The 20,562-nt window shown below is 41.1% G+C and overlaps 1 protein-coding gene across 4 annotated transcripts in view; it reads left to right on the top strand.

Moving 5' to 3' along the window:
• ELMO1 (engulfment and cell motility 1) overlaps nt 1-20,562 on the top strand; it is a 525,628-nt gene that overhangs the window by 348,252 nt on the left and 156,814 nt on the right. For all 4 annotated transcript variants that reach the window (XM_058528310.1, XM_058528301.1, XM_058528318.1 and 1 more), the window contains one exon: nt 19,848-19,984. In XM_058528310.1, the coding sequence (XP_058384293.1) occupies nt 19,848-19,984 (137 nt within the window). The remainder of the gene's footprint in view (nt 1-19,847; nt 19,985-20,562) is intronic.

Genomic DNA, 20,562 nt, shown 5'->3' with positions numbered 1-20,562 from the left:
TGCTGCACTCTAATTCAGAGACTTACTCACTAGCTGTTTACACCTTTCCTTTAACTTCTGTTGTCTTTATGCTGCACCAGTGGGTATTCTGGATCACCCACCCCTTTCTGCCTTGGACATTGAATAGTTTTTCTCTCAGTGTCTTCTGTGTGTCCTCTGCTTGGCTTTTTAAGAATCAATTCTGATTATCGTGGCCTCCAATATTCATGTCGCTGATACCTCATCATGGGACAAATTGCCTTGCAATTCCTTTTCCAGATTCTGTGTTCTTATCAGAAATGCCTATCATCAAAGACACTGCGTTTGCCTCATTTCTTCATATATTCAACATACCCTGAATTATTATACCCCTGCCTCTTTGGAAGGAACATTCAGGCTTGATTGTGGAATGCTGACTTGCTTGAAAGTTATACTCGAGCGTCTGGTTTCTCTCCCCAAAACACATGTTCTAGACATTGTTTTTGGTTCATTTTCACGCAACATTCATGATAACAAAGCTTTGTTTTCATAGAGCACTTTTCTCCCAAAAAATTTAAAGTGCTTTGAACATTATCCATCCTTGCAGTCTGCCTCCGAGGTAAGTGGGTGGCAAGTATTTTTATCGCTTTCTATTAAAGTGGAGGCAGAATTCACTGCACCAGGATCCCCTGGAAAGCAGAGCTATCTGGACTTAGAGAGTCTCTGCTCTCTTTCATTTATTGGCCTCTGTAAACCCACTCCTGATAGAGCGGTGCACAGAAGTGTCTCCCTTGCAGGCAAACTTATATGCATGCATTTAAATGGCTTCCAAGAGGCACTGGTTATGAAATTGGAGTCTGAATGTAAATGGAATTTAAAATGAGCCTGACTGGGAAATTGTTCTGAAAGAAAAACACATTCAGAACTATGAATTAGATTCTACCCATCCTTAGGTCCAATTCAAATGCCAATTCCTTCAAGAAAATAGATCTTTCCTTCCTCTGGACTCGGATAACTTGCTGTACTTTACTCTGCTGCTCTTCTGTACAGCATCTGTGCCAGATTCACTTGTGTGGAGAGCCACTCAAAATGTTTTCTGGAATGGAATGAAAGGAATTAACCTCTATTGTTTATAACTGTCGTGGAGCCTACAAATTCTTGCATTGGCAGGTACTGAGTGCCCTGGGTGACATGTAGAAGATAGCAGTCATTTGATTGTGCTCTCACTTTGCTTCGTGTTCATAGTTGGCCACTGGTTATGCTGGAGAATGTCTCTCTCCTTGGCCATCATTTGTGTATCATAACCAAGAAAGAACGATCTACCCACCCAACTTATCAGCAGCGGCTCTGGGAGACCAGCTTTAGATGCCAACCCTGCAGAGGGGCGTCGTGCAGTATATTTACCTCCATCGAGCCTGCTCCCGATCAATGACAGGGCAGAGCAACCCTGGCCAGTTACCGGCCTCCCAAGAGTAATGTGAGCTTCAGATGTGTTGGGCCTCCAAAATATCTGTGCTGCTCTGATGAAAGGCACTTTAAGTAGAGTCTCTTGTTAAAAACAAATAATGCCAATTCTCAAGCTGCCCCCTGCATTTTCCTTTCCCTGGCTCACTTAGATGTTTCTAACAGGTGCCAATGAAACCCACAAAACATTGGTAATGAAAAGGAAGGGAGAGCAAGTTCTTTTTGTCATAAGAGTGAACTGTGAGTCATATCTCCTGACTCACCACGAACATACAAAGGAAGCCAATCAGTGGGGGTGCACGCTAATAAGATGTTTCTCCAGTGACTCATGCAGGCCTGGAATGAGGCGCAGCCGAATCCAGCCACACAAGTGTATTTTTAAATATGGGAGGGCACGTTTCCTGGGATGATATGATGGTGAGTCCTACACACTCACATGCTTATTTTAGCCCAGGCACTGAAATGTGTGGGCATGGTCTCCGAGGAGCCTTCTGTGGTCGTGTTGTGTTTTGTCAGTGGGGAGGGATATTTAGTGATTAACTGGCACTGGCAAGAATATATTTCAGTGCAGTGTTTCAATGTAAGGAGATGAAGAATTTTTGAATGTTGCGACTTCAGTAACTTTGCCCTGTCAGACAGAGACCGCTTCACGTCTAACCATGCATTCCAAAAACATTTTTTGAGGCCCTAGATACTGAGTAGACAAAGTACTGAATAGATCCTTGGGACCATGTCTCCAGGGTCTTAGAATTCCTATGAGGAGACACGAAAGCGGATGGAGAATTGGGAAGCTGACAGAGGGTGAGATGGAGACACTTAGAAGTGTCAGTCCATAGATAATGGGAATAAAAGCATTCCATAGAGGTGGTGACAACTGCACTTGATCCTGGATCATGAAAGATCTGTAGGGAAGGAATGAGATGAGGAAGGGTGTTTAAGGCAGAGGGAAAAGCATGTGTTAAAGTCTAGTTTATTGCAAGCAGTTTATTTGATCTTTTTGGTCATTCTATTTTGTTCTCAAAATTTTGAAATTGTTTTCACTCTCTCACTGATAAATGCATTCTGGAAGTTTTATTTTTAAGAACTTGTCCTGAAATTGGCTTATTCAGGGCTAGGCAGGGTCCAAATTGTGAAGAGTTATTAAGGAGTTTGGGCTTTATCTGAGGGATTTTAAGCAGAATGGCTTAATTATTTTCACTGTGAAAAAGTACTCGAAAAATTAGGTTTAAAGTCTTGTTACTGCTATATCTGTATCTTGCCGTGGCTATAGTTAGATTTTAATGAACTCCTCATGGGGGGCAGTGAGGAAAATGGATCCATCTTGAGAGTGGGAGACCATTTTGGAACCTTTTGTCATAATCTGGGAAAGCAGTGATGAGCACCTGAAACAAGACCAGTGGTAGTGGGAAAGGAAAGGAGGAAATATATTTGATAGTAAGGTGACCGAGAGAGGAGTCAAGGCTAATCTGGGCAACTGAGTGGATGAGGTAGCTGAGATGGAGAACCCAGTCAGTCCGGATAGACCATAGAGAAAATGAGTTCAGTTTGGGCCACTTTGAGTTTGAGGTGACTAAGGGTCATCAAGGTGGACATGTCCAGTTGGCTATCTGGAGCTCAGAAGAAAGATCTGGGCTTGAAATAGAAATTTGGCAGCTGTGAGTATGGAAGCCACAGGACTAGCTGAGTTCTCCTAGGACAAGAATGAAGAGATAAAAGAAAAGAAAGGTGAGAACAGAACCTTGGGCAGGAAAAAAAAAACCCAAAACAAAAAACAAGTCTATGAAGGAAACAAGGAAGAGCGGTGAGATTGGGAAGAAGAACAGTTATCCAGTGTTAGTGGGCTGTTGTCATTATTTTTTTCCCTCTGAGGTCTTCACGGCTGTCAAATAATCTTGAAGGCATTCATAAAGAATCCACATATATACATACATGCAAATATAATCGCTTTCTTACCAAGAAACATGGTGCCATATTGGGTATTTTATGGTACATTCCAGTGGACATAGGAGATATCCTGGTCACTCTTATGTGTAAGAGAATAGTAGTAATAACAGAATGGCTCTCTGTTTTTAGAGATTTGGGACGTTTTTATAAAATGAAAGTTCCTGAATGCATGTGTCAGGGAAGAGGGAGCAAACTGTTTCAAACTAATAAGAACAAAATTGAATGACCAAAAAATAAAATAACTCCCTGCAAAGAATGGGAATGAAAGTGTCTGAGAACATTAGCTTTTATTTCATATAGAAGGAAAGTCTGAGAATTTTCATCAGAACCTCTCTCCTAAGGTTAAAAACATTTTATTTTTAGTCTCCCCCTTAGTGAGGTTTTTCATTAAGATGTGTTCTTATCTAAAATGACCTCTTCTTGGTGAGGGTTTAAAAAGAAAGATAAAAATGATGGCCAAGAAGCTGGAGGCCAAAATAACCCTTGCTGAATTTGGTTTAGGGCACCTTCAAGTGGAGGCAATGTCTGTGATTGGATAACAACCACCTGAAAATTCAAGGGTATTATAGAAACTTCAGGGGCTGATGATCATTGTATGTCAGCAAGACCAGGGGAGAAGAAGTAGCAGACATTCAGTATAAGGAAAACTTAGATAACAAAGGGTTAAAACGTATCTTTGTTAAAATGTATCTTTACCCATCAGTTGAAGACTGAATTCTTCAGAAACACATGGCGGAATCTGTACACACATCCATCTCAGGGACCCTCGAAGAAGAAACCAGTGTTTCCTTCGTTGGCATATACCAATTAGCCCACAAGGCTGTGTAGGCTGAAAAGATGGTCTCATTAAAACAGAGCTCACCCCTAATTTTATTAGCGCTCTTTAATGGTGAAAATGATTTTTATCAACCGCAAAACCAGATAGACTTCTAGGATGTCTCCATGTTCAAGACAACGACATACGTGCTGGGAGCGCCTAACCGCAGTGAATATGCCACACTCAAATTTATTTCCCAAAATACCACTAACACACTAACAGCTTTTGTTTTGTTTTGTTTTGTTTTGGGTTGTTTCTGTGAAATAAAGAGATCCAGTCCTTTCATAATCTTTTTTTTTTTAAAGAAATAAGAGGGGCCGGCCCCGGCCCAGTAGCTTAGCGGTTAAGTGCGCGCGCTCCGCTACTGGTGGCCCTGGTTCGGATCCTGGGTGTGCACCGACGCACGGCTTCTCCGGCCATGCTGAGGCTGCGTCCTGCATACAGCAACTAGAAGGGTGTGCAACTATGACATACAGCTATCTACTGGGGCTTTGGGGGTAAAAAAAAAAAAAAAAAGAGGAGGATTGGCAATAGATGTTAGCTCAGAGCCGGTCTTCCTCAACAAAAAGAGGATTAGCATGGATGTTAGCTCAGGGCTGCTCTTCCTCACACACACACACACAAAAAATCTGTTTAAAGAAATCAGAGTGCATGGAATTGTTTTTAATGAATGGAAGTGATATAATCTGGCTACTTATTGATGAGAGATTCTAAAATCTGAGACACCTGGGGTAGTCATGGATATATGTGTAATCAAAGGGGCTTGGTGGCCTTATTATGTGAACTCTGAGCAAGTTCTCTTCTCCTACTGCATAATGGTTAGGGCAGCAGAAACAGCACCTGTGTAGTTACAAAGCTACTGGGGCAAGGAGACCTCCGAGTACACTGCTTACACACATATTTGGTTCAGAGCACAGCCTCTGCAGGCTGATTGCCTCCTACACTTAGTTCTGGTTCTGCCTCTCTCTAGCTATGTGACCTCGGATAAGTCACTTAGCCTCGATATGCTTCAGTTTCCTCAGCTGTGAAATGGAGATGAGAATCAGACCTATCTCATGGGGGTCATATGAGAATTAATCATTTAATAATTGTAAAGCACTGAGAACAGTGGCTGGTATATATTAAGCTATATAATTGACAAAAAATATATTCGTCTGATTGGCTTAATTTTCTTAAATCTTTCAATATATTACCCTTGCATTAAAGGAGATGCATTTTGTGTCTTCTTAAGATAAGGATCTAATAAGCCAGTGAACAAATAAAAGGTCCCTGAAATTAAGAGTCTATAAATGGTTGATTTTTTCCCCTGGTATTAAAACAATACCATTTCTATGGGAATACATGTCCACAATGGATAAATTAGAAAATGCAGTGGTGTCTTACCAACTGTAAGAAATGCATATCCAAAAATTACCTTAGTTATCAAGACCAAGCCTTCATTAAAAGAGTGGGTCAGAGAAGAAAGAAATGGAATTAAATTTGTTTTTAAATACAGCAAATAGGCATTGTAGAAAGCATTAACTTTCTGCTTTAAAAATCTTCCATGGAGGGAAATTGCTGTCTGGCAAGTGGCAGGATGACAGGGACTCTGGACCCAAACTGTTGGTAACCCCTGGCTTTGCTCCGTTAGCTCTGTGAGCCAAGCTACCTCTCTCCTCTGTGCCTCAGTTTTCTCATCTGTACAGTGGGGGTGATCGTTGCTGCACCTCCGTCATGGAATTGTTATGACGATTAAAAGAAAAAATACTTGGAAGGAGCTTAGAACAGTTACTGGTACGTGGTCATTGCAATCTTCTAAAGTAATTAACTCACCTTTCTAGGATGCTCACCTTCTAATTTGCTGAAGCAGATTCCCCAAGTGTCTTGTTATTCAGATTATGTCCTTTTTAGGTTTTCCAGCCAGCTGTTACTGGTTTGATATTTAATGCCTTATCCTTTAATTTCCCCCTTTTTTGGTAAATCTCAGTCAAGTGCCTCTGTGAAGCTTGAGCTTTTCCTAAATTATTACCATGATGCTTGAGGATATGCTTCTTAGGGCCTGATGTTCTGTTCATACACTGAGAGGGCTCCTCTGGCCCTCTGCACAAACCTGCCCACGTGATCCTGGGGAGGGAGAGCCCTGCTCCTTATCATGCTCTCGTGTTTGAGTGGACTGGATGGAGCTATTTATAGGCAAAAATATTAGGGATTTAACTCTTTTTTTGTTCATTGATATAAACCTCCATCTTCTCAAATCCCACATTGGCAGAAGCATGATTGTCAATGGATTATTCCCTTAATATCCCCCGTATCTCCCTTGATTCCACCCCCCAGGGTGAACACATTAACCCTGTTATGAAATCCTTGAGGACATATGTTCCTTGTGACAGAGCCCGAGAAGGTCCAGATGAGCAGTAAGCCCAGTGCTCCTGCGCAAGCCCGGTGCTCATGGGTGTGTGGTACATGAGGTGGGTGGGAACGTAAAGGGACCCCCCTGCCAGGGACTAGGTGTTGGCAGTTGATCTACAGAGGAGGGTTACGTCTCTGTATTTTAGGAACATAATCACATTTGTTTTTCTTTTCTGTTGAATTTATGTAATAAATTTGCTTCCTTTATAATGTTCCTCATTGTTCTCTCAAGAGAACACCTACACTTGGGTTTCAGAAAATTGGGGGAGAGAGGACAGAGGACTGGGTCATTTTGCAGGTTGGACTTGCTTAAGGCAGCGGGTGAAGTGTGTGTGGAGCCTTCCAAAGTGCCCATATCACAGCAGAGGTGCAAGACGTGTGTTGTACAAAAGTTGGGGGACATCCCTCATCCTGCCCTATAAGCAGTGCACAGAGTGGGCGTAGTGAAAACCATGTAGAAGAAAAGCATGTGCTGGAGGCACAAGGAGGCAGGATACCGAGGAAGGGAGTGCAGGCGTGTGTTTGAGGAAGGCGCCGTGTGAGAACCATAAAGAATGCAGAATTACTAAGTCAGGGTTGCTATTTTTTGTAGCCTCATAATCAGGAGGGGAAGTCCAAACAGGTGGAGAAAATTAAAGGGCTGGGGAAGCACAAAGGAAGAGGCAGTCGGGCAAGGCTTCAGAGTGAAGTGCATTTAACAAAGGGGTGGGCTTTGGAGGACCACTCAATGGGCTCCATGAAGAGGGAAACTGAAGAACTTAACGTGTGGAAATACAAGCAGAGGTGGTTTATTTGATGAAGAGGTAGAAACTATGATTGACTTTACGGTTCAGTCGTAGGTCAGAGAAAAGAAGTGTGGAGTAGGCTCTGACTGGGAAGTGTTGAAGGCCTTGCTAAATAAATCATTTGCATTTTATCCTAACAGCTACAGGTAATCACTGAGGGTTTTTTTTTTAAATTATTTTATTGAGGTCATATTGGTTTATAACATGGTGTAATTTCAGGTGTACATTATTATATATCAGTTTCTGTATAGACTGCATCGTGCTCACCACCAATGATCTAGTTTTTATCCGTCAACATACATATGTGTCCCTTTACCTGTTTCACTGAGTTTTTAAGGGGAGTAGTTTACTGAGCACTGAAGACAAGAAAGAAGCTCTGTGTGATGAGCAAGCCTTGGCGTGTCCTCTTTCCTTAATTTCGCATTTATCGAAGTCAGGATTATTTATTTTTAGCCCGTTTTGCTGGCTCCCTGCCCCTGGCTATGGCTCTGAGCCCCGGGTCAAGGCGTAATCCATGGTCACGTGATGGCACGCACAGTTCTTGCTGTGTCTTCAGTGAGGCACATCCCAGTTGCTCCTTAATCTGCCTCTACCCCAGCATAACCCTCGAATGCCCATCTTACATGGTCAGACAGGCAATTGTTTATATCCATGCTAAATTTGCCGTATGACAACCTCTTAATGTGCCACTTCTCAGAATAATTTTCTTCCAAAAGAAGTTTTAACAAGGGCTTGTAGAATTCACTTCTTGAATATGCTTTCATTTGCCCTGCGTTGGACTATCCACCACCCAACTAGAATTTTCCTCTCTCCTAGTTTTCCAGTGTACCCTCCCAATGCTCCAGCCACACCACCCCCAAAAGGTAAATAAAATATGTTTAGCAAGATAAGTGTGCTTCACACTTGGTTTTGCATTGCTAACTCACACCACAAACTTGATACTCCTTCCCAAAGAATTCATATTTTTCCAGCTCTTTTTTTTTCTTCGGATCAAGAAAGAACCCTTTCATAGACCTAAAAGTGGATCCAGAATGATTATTTTGCCAACAGATAAGGTGTCAAGGATCCGAGTTCCATTTTCCTGCGTGCCTTAGTTCTTTTAGCCAGAGGACAAAGGAAAAGAGCTAAGGCAAAGCATATCAATGAGACCATTTTTCAGTTATTAGCAAACTTCCAGGGGTCACCTACCTCACCCTTATCAGAAATCTTAATTTACTGCAATTTCTGCACATTTTCTCTTCTGGTTAAACGTCTCATGAGATGTGATGGGCATGCTGCTCTATAACTTTCTAGGGGACTGGTTACCTTCAAGAATGGAGGTTATAGTAAATAAGATTTCACCACAGGCTAAATCTTGTATTAAATTCAAGATTTGGGGGAAATATTACACATTATATTTGTATTCTGCACAATGTTTTTTGACTAACATTTATTGGGTGTTTATTATATGCCAGACACTGTGCTAAGTGTTTTATGGGAATCTTCTCACTATATCTTTACTCATTTCTACAAGATATAAGTTGCTGTTATTGTTATCACAATAAGAGAAACTTAGAGAAATTAAAGGATTTGGTTGGGATCACATAGTCAAGATGAAGAGAAGAATTCGAGCCGCAGTCCTAATTGCAGAACCAACACTCCTAACCACTTAGCACTAAAGTTTTTATCTGGTTCACCACTCGTCCTTAATACACTAAAATATCAAGTAAATGGGTATCAGAATAACAGGAATCCTCAAATTACCTGAATTTTAATTCCATTAAAAACAGACAAAAAGTAGAGTAAGAAAGGAGATGGGAAGTTGTTACTTTATCACACTCCTATTTAAACCCCTTTAATGGCTTCCCATTGTATGTGGAATAAAGCCCACACTCCCTAATGTGGTCTACAAAGAATTCGATGATCTGATGCCTGCCTGCTTCTTCAGCCTCATCATTCCCTCATCTCTCCTTGCTCATGAGCTCAAGGTCATATAGATAATGAGTGGCAGAGCCAGGATCCAAACTCAGGCAGCCCGGCTCCAGGGCCGTGCTCTTAATCACCTTGCTAGTTGGATGGATGGATGGATGGATGGATGGGTGGATGGATGGATAGATGGATGGACCAATGGATGGACCGATGGATGGATGGACACATGGACATGCACATGCACAGATGGATGGATGGGCGGAAGGAAGGAAGGAAAGAAGGAAGGAGGGAGGGAGGAAGGACGGAAGGAGGGAAGGAGGGAGGGAAGGAGGGAGGGAAGGAGGGAGGGAGGAAAGAAAGATGGAAGGACCTATAAGTGAGTGCGTGAAGGAAGTGAAGGAGGAAGGAAGAGAAATCATTTAATAGAAACTTGTGATACTTCTTAGAGTTCAAACACAACCAGTTAAATCTAAGAAAATGAAAAAGAAAATGCACGCATATACTCTTTTATCCATCCAACAGATGAAATTAAACTACAGTCCAGGTGTGAAGAGGTACCTCTGACCAACTTTAGAAATTGATAGCAGTTAGATAATTGGACTAGGATGCCTGCATAGACAGGTTATGCTTTTTTATCCAGCCAGTAAGCCAGGCTACATGAAATGCCAATCTCTGGTTCCAGAGGTGATGGGAGGGCAAACACAGCTCTGCTTCTGAAAAGCCCACCTAAATCATATGAAATAGTTTTATGCTGTCTAAAATGTCATTGTCCCTTCTTATTCACCTGGAAAGCTCTTATTCTACTTTTGAGTTAACTTTTTATCTAAGTATAATTCAAATGCATAGAATCCTAAGAGCATAACACAGCTTAATGAGTTTTCCAACCACCAACTACCCATTTAGCTACTAGCTTGATCTAGATAGAATTACGCAACCATCAGAAACCCTCTTGGGCTGCCCTCTCCCAAATTTCTTCCCTTCTCTAAAAGAATAATACCCTGTTTCCACTACCAAAGATTAATTTTGCCTGTTTTGAGATTTAGATAAATAGGATCATATAGTATACTTTTTTGTGTGTATGGCTCTTTTCAACATTATGTTTTCAATTCATTCATGTTATTGTATGTAGCATAGTTTTTTTTTTGTTTGTTTAAATCATTTCTTTGTAGTAAGTATGCTGCTTTGTGAATAAACTATATTTATCTAATCTTTTGGATGGATATTTTGGTTGTTTCATGTTTTTGGTAGAACAAGTGCTACTATTAACATTCATGTACATTTCTTTTGGAGCACATACGTGTGCATTCCTTTTGGTTTATATCTTTGGGTAGAATTGCTGTATCATAGGGCATGAATATTTTAGCTTAGCTAAATACTGCTAAACTGTTTTTCAAAGTGGTTGAACCAGTTTACACTCCCATCAACAATGTCTGAGAATTCCATTTGTTCCATGTTCTTATCAACGCTTAGTATTTTCCCTCTTGTCATTGTAGCCATTCTCATGGATGTTTGAAAGTATCTCATTGTTGTTTAAATTTGTATTTCCTTGATGACTAAAACAGCTGAGCACATTTTCATGTGGTTATTGACCGCTTAGACACTCTATTTCCTGAAGTGCCTATTTACATTTTGCCCATTTTTGTATTGTCGTCTTTTTCTTATTGATTTATAGAGATATTTATATATTATGGATACCAGTTATAGTCAGATAATGTTGCAAGTTTTTCTCCTACTCTGAGGTTGCCATCCTTATTATATCTTTTGATGAACAGAAGTTCTTGATTTTAATATAATCCAATCAAATTTTTCCTTAGGGTTAATGATTTTTTGATACTGTTTAAGACATCTTTGCTCACCTCAAAGTCATGAATATATTCTCCTGTTATCTAGAATCTTCATTGTTTTTCCTTTCACATTGAAATCTGTAGTCTACCTGGAGATGATTTTTGTGGATGGTGTGAGGTAGGGAGTCATAATTCATTTTTTCCAGATGCATATACAATTGGCCCAGCACAAGTTATTGAAAATTTTTTCCACTGTAGTGTTACCTTTTTCATAAATCTAGTGACGGTATATACAGGTCTGTGTCTGGACTCGCTATTCTATTCCATTGTCTTTTTTTTTTTTAATCCATATTTTAATCCATAAACCAATATCAAGCTGTTTTAATTACTGTCATTTTATGTCTTTGTATCTGAAAATATAATTCCTCCAAATTTGTCATGTTAGCTAAATACAATAATAATTATTTTGCTATTAAAACTGGTAATGACTAGCCTTTATTGAGTGCCATTTTATCTGTTAATATATGAATCACTTATTGCTTTACATTTAATCCTAGCAGCAATCTGATGAGATAGGACGCATTGTCTTTTTTTTTTTTTTTTTTTTTTAATGAGGCAATTGAGGTTCAGAGGAAGTATAAGTTGATCAAGGTCACATTACCGTTAAATATTGACACCAAGATTTGCAACCAGGCCATCCTTGCTCCAGAACCTCTGCTCTTTTATTAACACACACTGCATGCCTGGGATGTGGCCTCAGGTTGTTCTTGCTGAATTAGCTGTCTTTTGGTGCTAGAATCTGATTTTCAGCCCTAATAGTAGTCGGTATTTTTGTCTCTCTCCATGTCCTTAAAAAAAGGCCCAAAGAGAAGGTGAACAATGGAGCATTGGATTAGCTACTGTGTGTCTTTTCACTGTACATTTCATACTATTTTTAGGCTGATAGAGGATAGAAAAGAATCTCCAGAGTTCCATTAAACCAGGCTGCAGGAGCTAGGAAGAGCTGAGCAGTGTCCAAGTCTCTGATCCCCTATCCTGAAATAGCAGGGGTGAGAGCTTCTACATGGCAGAACTCAGCAGCAGTGGGGGAGCTTCAAATTCTTTGCCCTCATGCTCCTCTTTTCACTTCTTCCACCTACAAAAGGTTCTGAACTTTTAAAATCTTCCCACACAGTAGCAAAACTCCAAAACCAAGCTATTAAAGAATACCAGATCTAAAAATAGAAAACTCAAAGGCTACAGAGTAAGATTTTCTGCAAAGGTATAAAGGTATAAATATACATTTGCATCTGAGAATTCATAAATATATTATCCAGGCTGACCCTAGAGCCACAAATAGTTCTAATCTGAGTTTCCATGCTGTGAATAACTAGTAAGATTTTACAATCGCTCTGGTGGTTTTCATGTATTCAATGCTTTTGTGTGTATATGATTTATCCCCTTCTTCCTGTAGCTCATAGTTTTAAAACAAAATGCCCTTTGTATTAGACCAGTGCTTATCTCTCTTTTGGTAAAAATATTCAGAATTTTCCTGGAGCCTCCCTAATCTGCGTCCCTGTAGTCACTTGTAAATGAGTTCACAGTCTCTCTTAACATAGCAAGGGTCATAGAAAGCGTGGAACAGAGCTTTTCAGCATCTCAAAAATTATATTTGTCTTAGAAAATTCCCATGAAAGAGCAGAAATTATGTGCATTTGCCTGTGTCATCTTGTCATTCTATCTTTAGTCAAGTAATTTTCTTATGTAATGGTCTGCAGTAGGTGATATTAATAGGTTAAAAGGGTGTAAGAACAACTAACAATTTTCTGTAAATACTAGTTCATCAAACATTTTCTAAGCCTATCAAATGCCACTTTGATGGCTTAACACCCTAAATGAAATGTGTAGGCCTCTTGTCATTTAAGGAAATAATAATTTAGGAAATAAAGTTCAGTGCAGGAGCAATCTCTAAGTTCTATAATTATTGAAGGGCATTAGGGAGCTGAAAATACATTATCTGGTGTGTGAGTGAGTGTATGTGTGTGCATGTGTGTGAGTGTGTGTGTAGTCTTAGAATTTTAGACTTAGCAGGAACTTTATCAACCTATCTCATTTACAGGCAGGAAACCTGGAGCCCAGGGAGCTGAGATGACATTCTCAAGGTCACAGGGCAGTACTAGAACCCGTTCTCTGTATTCGTCTTTCCTTGTTTACTTGCTGCGCTGCAGTAGCCCTTGTTCTCTGAAACTCTAACGACAGTACCTGCCTCACCTCACATTATACAATGGGAAATAGAAACAAATCTCTTTTCTTCTTCTTCTTCTTTTTTTTTTTTTTTTCTGAGGAAGATCAGCCCTGAGCTAACATCTGCCAATCCTCCTCTTTTTGCCGAGGAAGACTGGCCCTGGGCTAACATCCGTGCCCATCTTCCTCTACTTTCTATGGGACGCCGCCACAGCATGGCCTGACAAGCAGTGCGTCGGTGCACGCCCGGGATCCGAACCCCAGCCTCCAGCAGTGGAGCACGCGCACTTAACCGCTACACCATGGGGCTGGCCCCAACAAATCTCTTTTGAAAGGCAAAGTGCTACGTAAGTGCACAGAATTTGTATTTTTATTTTTAAAACATATGTGCATGGATTATAGCTGCTTTCAAAGCTGGCCTGTTTATAAATGAATTAGATGCCAGCAAATTAATAAGAACCCATTTTATCCTCATACCTGAAAATACCTTAATATTCCTGACTTAAAAGACCATTAAGTTGACTCATTTTAAATTGTACAGTAGAATCTCATTGTGTTAAAAATAATACGCTTAAAAAACAATTTTGTTTTAAAAAAATGTCTTACTATTTTTGTCTCATTGAAGGTTTCTCTCTAAATTTCATTTGTAAAATCATTGCCTGATAATTCAATACTTTTTTTCTCAGTAAGTATTTTTATTTTCCCTACAAAGCTCTGATAACTTCACCCTCTCTGCTTTTATTTGTTTGTTTGTTTAAACCTCTGAGTTAAAGACCCTATTCTTGAGACTTAATCCATCCCTGTATGCTATGCAAGCTCACATTTGTCAATGAGATGGCCCAGGCCAGGGTCCACCTGATATACGGTGAACATGATAATCCTGTTGGCTCACACTTGCGTTGAGCTAACTTCTTGTAGTGACTCCCATTTAATCCTCACAGCAACCTGATGAAGTTCATACTGCTGTTGCCCCCAGTTTACAGATGAAAAGACTGAAGCATGGACAGATGAAGTGGCTTGCCCAGGTGACTCAGCAGTGGGTGATAGAATCAGGGTTTGAACCCCAGCAGTCTGGCTCCCAGCGTGTTTGCCCTCTTTCTGCCATCATGAACTCTCAGGCAAGCCATTTTGCCTTTCTCACTGCTCTTACCTTACAAAGTGGGAAAGGAAAACAGATCCAATAATCTGGATGTGTTCTTCCTGCCTGATAATTCTCAATCATGAATATCTGTAATTTGAACATATTAGAGGAAAAATTTATATTAATACTTAATACTTTATCCTTGCCTATAATACGGGAATACCCTTAAAACAGGGAGTCATAAATCCCAAAATACATCAAATTCTTTTCATTGTTTGTTATGTAACATGTCAAGGAACAAATTGTTTTTGATTTATTGTTTGCCCATTCCTCACTGCAAGGGATGAGTCTTTTAAAGAAGTCTAGGATGATAGCTAGCCATTTGGAAGTTGACAACACTGGCTCTGGTTATAGAATGCTGGGTTTGATTCCTGGACCTTTCACTGCAAGTTTCTTAACTTTCACTATTCCTCAGTTTTCTATCTGATAGGGATGATAGTAGTACCTTTGTTGTTATTGAGGATTCAGAGAGTCAACAACAACAACAAAAATTTGTAACTTTGTTTGGTGATGGATGTTAACTAGATGTATTGTGGTGATCATTTCCCAGTATATACAAATATTAAATCATTATGTTGTACACCTGAGACCAATAGAATGTTATGTGTCAATTATCCCTCAATAATAAAAAAGAAACAAGAATGATTGGTAGAACCCACCCCCTCCATATCAATAGGACCCCAAAGTCCATTTACCAGATTTTTCTTTCCTTCTTTATATCCTAGAATTGTCAAAGTCTTTAAGAAGCTATATAATGCTCTGATAATGATGATAAAAATAATACCTAATAGCCACTGGTTACTAAGCCTATACTATGTGCTAGGCACCTTACCACATGCTTTATATACATAATCTAATTTGATGCTTACAAACCTTATATGGTCATATATTTTACAGATGAAGAAACGGATTCAGGGATTTTAATTGTCTAAGGTTACATAGTATACTAAGGATCATCAAATTTGGTCTTTGAGTGCAGGTCCACCATCCTGCTTCCTCATTCCTACTTCTTCTATGGCCTCCAGTAATCTTTAACATGTGCTCTCTTATGCTAATGACTGTGTGCTTGCATTAGTTTAAGTTTCCGTATCAGTAATTTCATATGTGTAAGAGTAAGAGAAAACCTGGAAACAGTGGCTTAAACAAATCATGTACAAAGAATTCCTCAGGGGAGCGTTTCGGGGTTTGTATAGTCACTTCACATCAGGAGCTCCTTCTAAGTCTCTACTCTAGGGTATAACCCTCATTTTTATGCTGACAAAATAGCTGCAGGAGCTACAGTCATCACTCCTGTGTTCCAAACATAGAGAAGTTGAAGTGTGAAGGCAGAGGCAAAAGAGACAAGCCAATCAAGTCTTCCCCCCTTTTAAAGGTCTTTCCTGGAAACTCTACCCAGCAATTTTCATTTATCTATTATTCGTTGGAATTGGGTCATAATGACCACTCTTAGTTATAAGAGAGGATGGGAGATGTAGTTTTTTTCAGGTGGGCACATTGTTGCAATGAACAAAATTAGAGTTCTATTAACACAGAACTCAACCTGTTAGTTTCTTGAAATAAGCTAAATAAATTCATCCAGTGTGACTCTTCGCCAGTGACTGACTATCTGGGGGAAACTTGGCATGTGGCAAAAGCTGAGAATATCTTGAGGAAGGTAAAAGAGTTGGTTCAGTAGAAATTAGAACCAGGTAGACTATTTCTTGTGTACTTAAGAGAGTTGTAAAGAGTGCAGCTTGACCTGACCCAGGGAAAGATGTAAGATCCAGAAGAGGAGTGTAACCCTGGTGTCTGGCCACACACCCACTTGTGTGAGCAGTGCGGGATAGGTTGTGGAGAGACCAAAGAAAAGACTAGAGATGGTGTACAAGACATAAAGGTTTATTGGGCCTTCCTTATGGGGAATGTCCAGGAGTGGCCAGCTGGACAGAGTTGTGCACCTGCACCCACTGCCATGAACAGGGAGGGGCTTGCTATATAGACAGGGGAACAAAGGCTACGTGCTTGCCAAGAGCGTCTGTCCTTGCATGGCCAGCATTCTAAGGATCAGTAGCTCACATGGAAGGGCTCTGTGTTCCCTCAAGATGTGATGTTCTGTGAGAGAAACAGTTACAATACCGGATGATTGGCAGCCTGCCCAGAATGGGGCCAGAAGGACCTATGGTTAAGATAGGGCATGTAGGCTAGTGCCCCTCCACCTGGTGATTTGAATCTAACTCCACTCAGACCACAACTATTTGGGAGAAAGTAGAGGAATCCCAGACTCTAAATACACCCTAAGCATTAGTGAAGTTGTGCCACTTGTAAGATTTTACTTCATAAATATTTTCTGTGGGTGGAAAAGCAGTTCTTTCAGATTTGTGTTGGGGAGAGAGGGTGCAGTGGAGGCAGGGTTAATTGGGAAACAGAATGAGGAAATGAGTGCAACAGAACAACGATGGGCTTGGGAGCGAAGTTGACCTGAGTTTGTATCCCAGCTCTACCACTTGCAAGCCATGTGACCTTGGAAAAGTCACCCAACCTTTCTAACTCTCCTATTTCTAATTAAAAAAAAAAAAAGAAATTGATGATATCTTCTTCATGTGCTTGTTGTAATAAGTAACAATAATGTAGATCCAGAGCCTGACATGTGGCTGGTGGTGGTGGTATGGCTGTTGTCGGTACTGCTATCACATGGCAAGTGTTGTCCATCAGCAGGTTCTGGCTGTGCACTTGCTGTGAGCCCCATTGGACTGCTGGTCAAGATCCTGGTTTCTGTTGAAGGAAGAGTGCAAAGAGATCTAGGAGAGTGAGTGGAGAAGTTAATTTTCAAAGCAGCAGTCACAAGGAAATGCCCTGAGCTCTTGATGTCAACTAAGGAAGTCTGCTGTTGGGTCAACTAAACTGTGGGTTTCAAATGCTCATTTGGGGCCACTTAAAAAAAGCTCATATAATGAGGGTTAGTGTAATGCCTGCAGAGTTGTTGGCGCATCAACAAATATTCCCTATTATTAATGATGTTGCTTCCTTCCTTCTTCACTCAAGCAAGAGCAGGGCTCGTTGGTCTCATTTTGTGTGGCTGTCTCGGCTTCAGTAATCCCATAAAAACTTTAACTAGGGCATAAAGTACATGAATAATCACACTAGACCCACAAAAGATAATGTGATTAATAACGAGTACTTGGATGGCGATAGTGTTTTAAAGTGCTTCTGTAGACTTGTAAATTTAATTGGCTTCAGTGCTTATGAGAGTGAGACTGACAGGAAGCACACAATCCACCTGTGTTTACCTTCCAAGTTCCTTAAATAGCTTTGGGTTTCAGGTCAGAACTTCACTTTCGCCATCTCCCTGCCAGTAACACAGGCTGAGGGTGGGGTGACTTACATGTTCTTGCCTCTGATTTCTGAAATGTGAACAAGCTTGACTAGGTATTGGGGGGAAATCAAAGAACAACCCATGTTCCTGGAAACAATACGCTGGCACAACATTCGTCATCATCACCGCCACCTCTCTCTGTAATTGCGTCAACTTTAATCCTTTCAAATCGCTTTCCCCTGAATCATAACATTTGATCCTCTCTGAAGCTTATGGAGCAGGCAGAGGAGATTTCATTTCCATTTTTTAGTTAAGAAGATAGAGGATCAGAAAGGTGACGTGACTTGCTCGTGATTGGCATGGGCTGGACTTCAACCCAAATCTTCTGCCCCCAAAACCAAACCAAACCTTTTCTACATGACTACACGTTGCTGCTAGCCTGTTCCCTTACTTTGTCTGGAAGAAAACCACCTTCATTTATCTTCGTAGTGGGTTGCACCCTTCGGAAGGGGTGAGCTATACACACATGCACCACTTTATTGTTGTTTTAAATTGTTTCAGAGGTCTGGAATTCATCGTATTGATAAAGGTTGAAGATAGAAGAGGTTGGTGTATAATAGCTGGTGGCCCTGCCAGAGCAGAGCATGTCCCCTTAGATTTGATCAGGGTTCATTCCCTGGCGGCCTGCACCAGAGCATTCTCTGTAAGTGGAATTGGTGTTCAACCCCATAGGGGGCACCAGTGCTTTCCCCAAGTACAGAAGGTCTCTACTGTAAACATGACTACTGCTGGGTTTCCGGACCTTAAAATTCACCATTTGGGGCCTTGAAGATGAATTAGTCTTTAAAGAAATTCCAATTAAAATAGAAATTCTTTCACTGTACCTAACAACTTACATATTTGTGTGTGTGTGTGTGTGTGTGTGAGGAAGATCAGCCCTGAGCTAACATCCATGCTAATCCTCCTCTTTTTGCTGAGGAAGACTGGCTTTGAGCTAACATCTATTGCCAGTCCTCCTCCTTTTTTTTTTTTCCCCAAAGCCCCAGTAGATAGTTGTATGTCATAGTTGCACATGCTTCTAGTTGCTGTATGTGGGACGCGGCCTCAGCATGGCCGGAGAAGCGGTGCGTCGGTGCGCGCCCGGGATCGGAACCCACGCCGCCAGTAGCGGAGCGCACGCACTTAACCACTAAGCCATGGGGCTGGCCCTACATATTTGCTTTTTAAAAGCCTTAGCATATGGTTTGCGGATCACAAAGCCTAGCTCCTTGGGCTCCAGTGTCCTCATCCATGAGACATGAGCAGTAAGAGGCACCGTAAAGATCAAATGAGATGTATGTAAAAAGGCTATAAAGATGTAAGCTTAACAGAGAGCTGGGAAGAAGGGACAGGCTGGAGTGCTGGACTGGGAAGGAGGAGAGTGGTGGGCACACCTAGAGCTCAGAGCACTGGGTCTAACCCGAGGAAGCTCTGCAATGGGGAGGCTTGAAGGCAGTCTGGCTGACTTCATAGTTTTGTCCAGGACCGGACCAGTTTCGGCTTTCAAAGCTATTTGGGTTGCCTTGACCTCCAGCCATCTGTGTCTGGAAATGTAAAGCAAATGGTTAATGGCATCAGATGGTTAATGATCGCAAAAGTCCCCTGCTCACTGCCTAAAGAGAGAAAAGAGCCCCCTGGAGAAATCATCAAGGATGCTATTTTCAAAGTTGCAATTAATTGTATATTTGGGAAAGCTCATCTTCTGCCAATTATTCTTTGAGAAAGGGGAAATTAAGGGTGATGGAGTAGCTGTGACTGAGAGGGCAGTTTGAATAGTCTTTATATGGCCAAGAGGGCAGATACAGAGCTCATATTCAACACCAGGGATCCTGGAACAAAGCTATAAGAGTCATGTTATGGGTGGATTGGGAGCTGACTTCCTTCAGTCAAAATATGTGCCTAAGAGTAGGTCTGACCATCTGACCCTAAACTTCCAAGTTGCACCAGGACTATCCTTAGGTTGCTTTTTCAAAATGCCTTTTTTCCACTGTGGCTTAAGCCAAATATGCCTCCCGTCATCTTTCTTTGGGACATCTACATATGGCTGTGTCCTCTCATTTCACTTTTCAAACTTCCCCCCTTATTTCCCTTCTCTTTTCTTCAGCTAGTGAGACCTGCAACGACTTCCACCCGATGTTCTTCACCCACGACAGATCCTTTGAGGAGTTTTTCTGCATCTGTATCCAGCTCCTGAACAAGACATGGAAGGAAATGAGGGCAACTTCTGAAGACTTCAACAAGGTAAGGTTAAACTGAAGCAGAGGCAGTAGCTTCCTGTGTCCCCAAAGGAGTCTCACCTTTGCGTGGTCCCTTAGCTGTGTGGAAGGCAGTTGGCAAATTGGGAAAATGAGGAAGACTGTGATTTCAGGTTGCTTTGAGAATGGAGAAAGAAAGACATACCTACATAGACATGAAGCTGTGTGTTGGTGGTGCTCTCAGCTCCCTAAGGATAAGCTTGGTGCAGCTTTGTTCCTTTTGGCTTACTAAGCTGGAAAGGCACCAGCAGAGACCCTTTCTTGAGAAGCATTGTCTAGATGAACTTTTTCCTTTAACGGCATTAATCTGGGATGCCTTGTTATTGCAAGATCTATTGGGGAAAATGCCTTCCCTCCACCTGTACAAGTGGCTGCCATGGAGAGAATGAGATCAGGAAGACTGCTCTGTCGAGGTCACTTGGTTTCTTTGTGGGTTATGAATGTGTTGAGATAATCTGCCCTTTGCTGTGTCATAAAGGGTTTTTATTAAAATGCAAGATCTCTTTCAGGAAGTTAAGTTTATATGGAACATTTCTGGTTTACAGAAAGCATTTGATTCTTTGA

Source organism: Diceros bicornis, chromosome 3, assembly GCF_020826845.1.
Source record: "Diceros bicornis minor isolate mBicDic1 chromosome 3, mDicBic1.mat.cur, whole genome shotgun sequence".
NCBI classification, from domain to species: domain Eukaryota; kingdom Metazoa; phylum Chordata; class Mammalia; order Perissodactyla; family Rhinocerotidae; genus Diceros; species Diceros bicornis.
The sequence above is the reverse complement of the archived record's forward strand: the minus strand, read 5'-3'. Positions and strand labels throughout refer to the sequence as shown.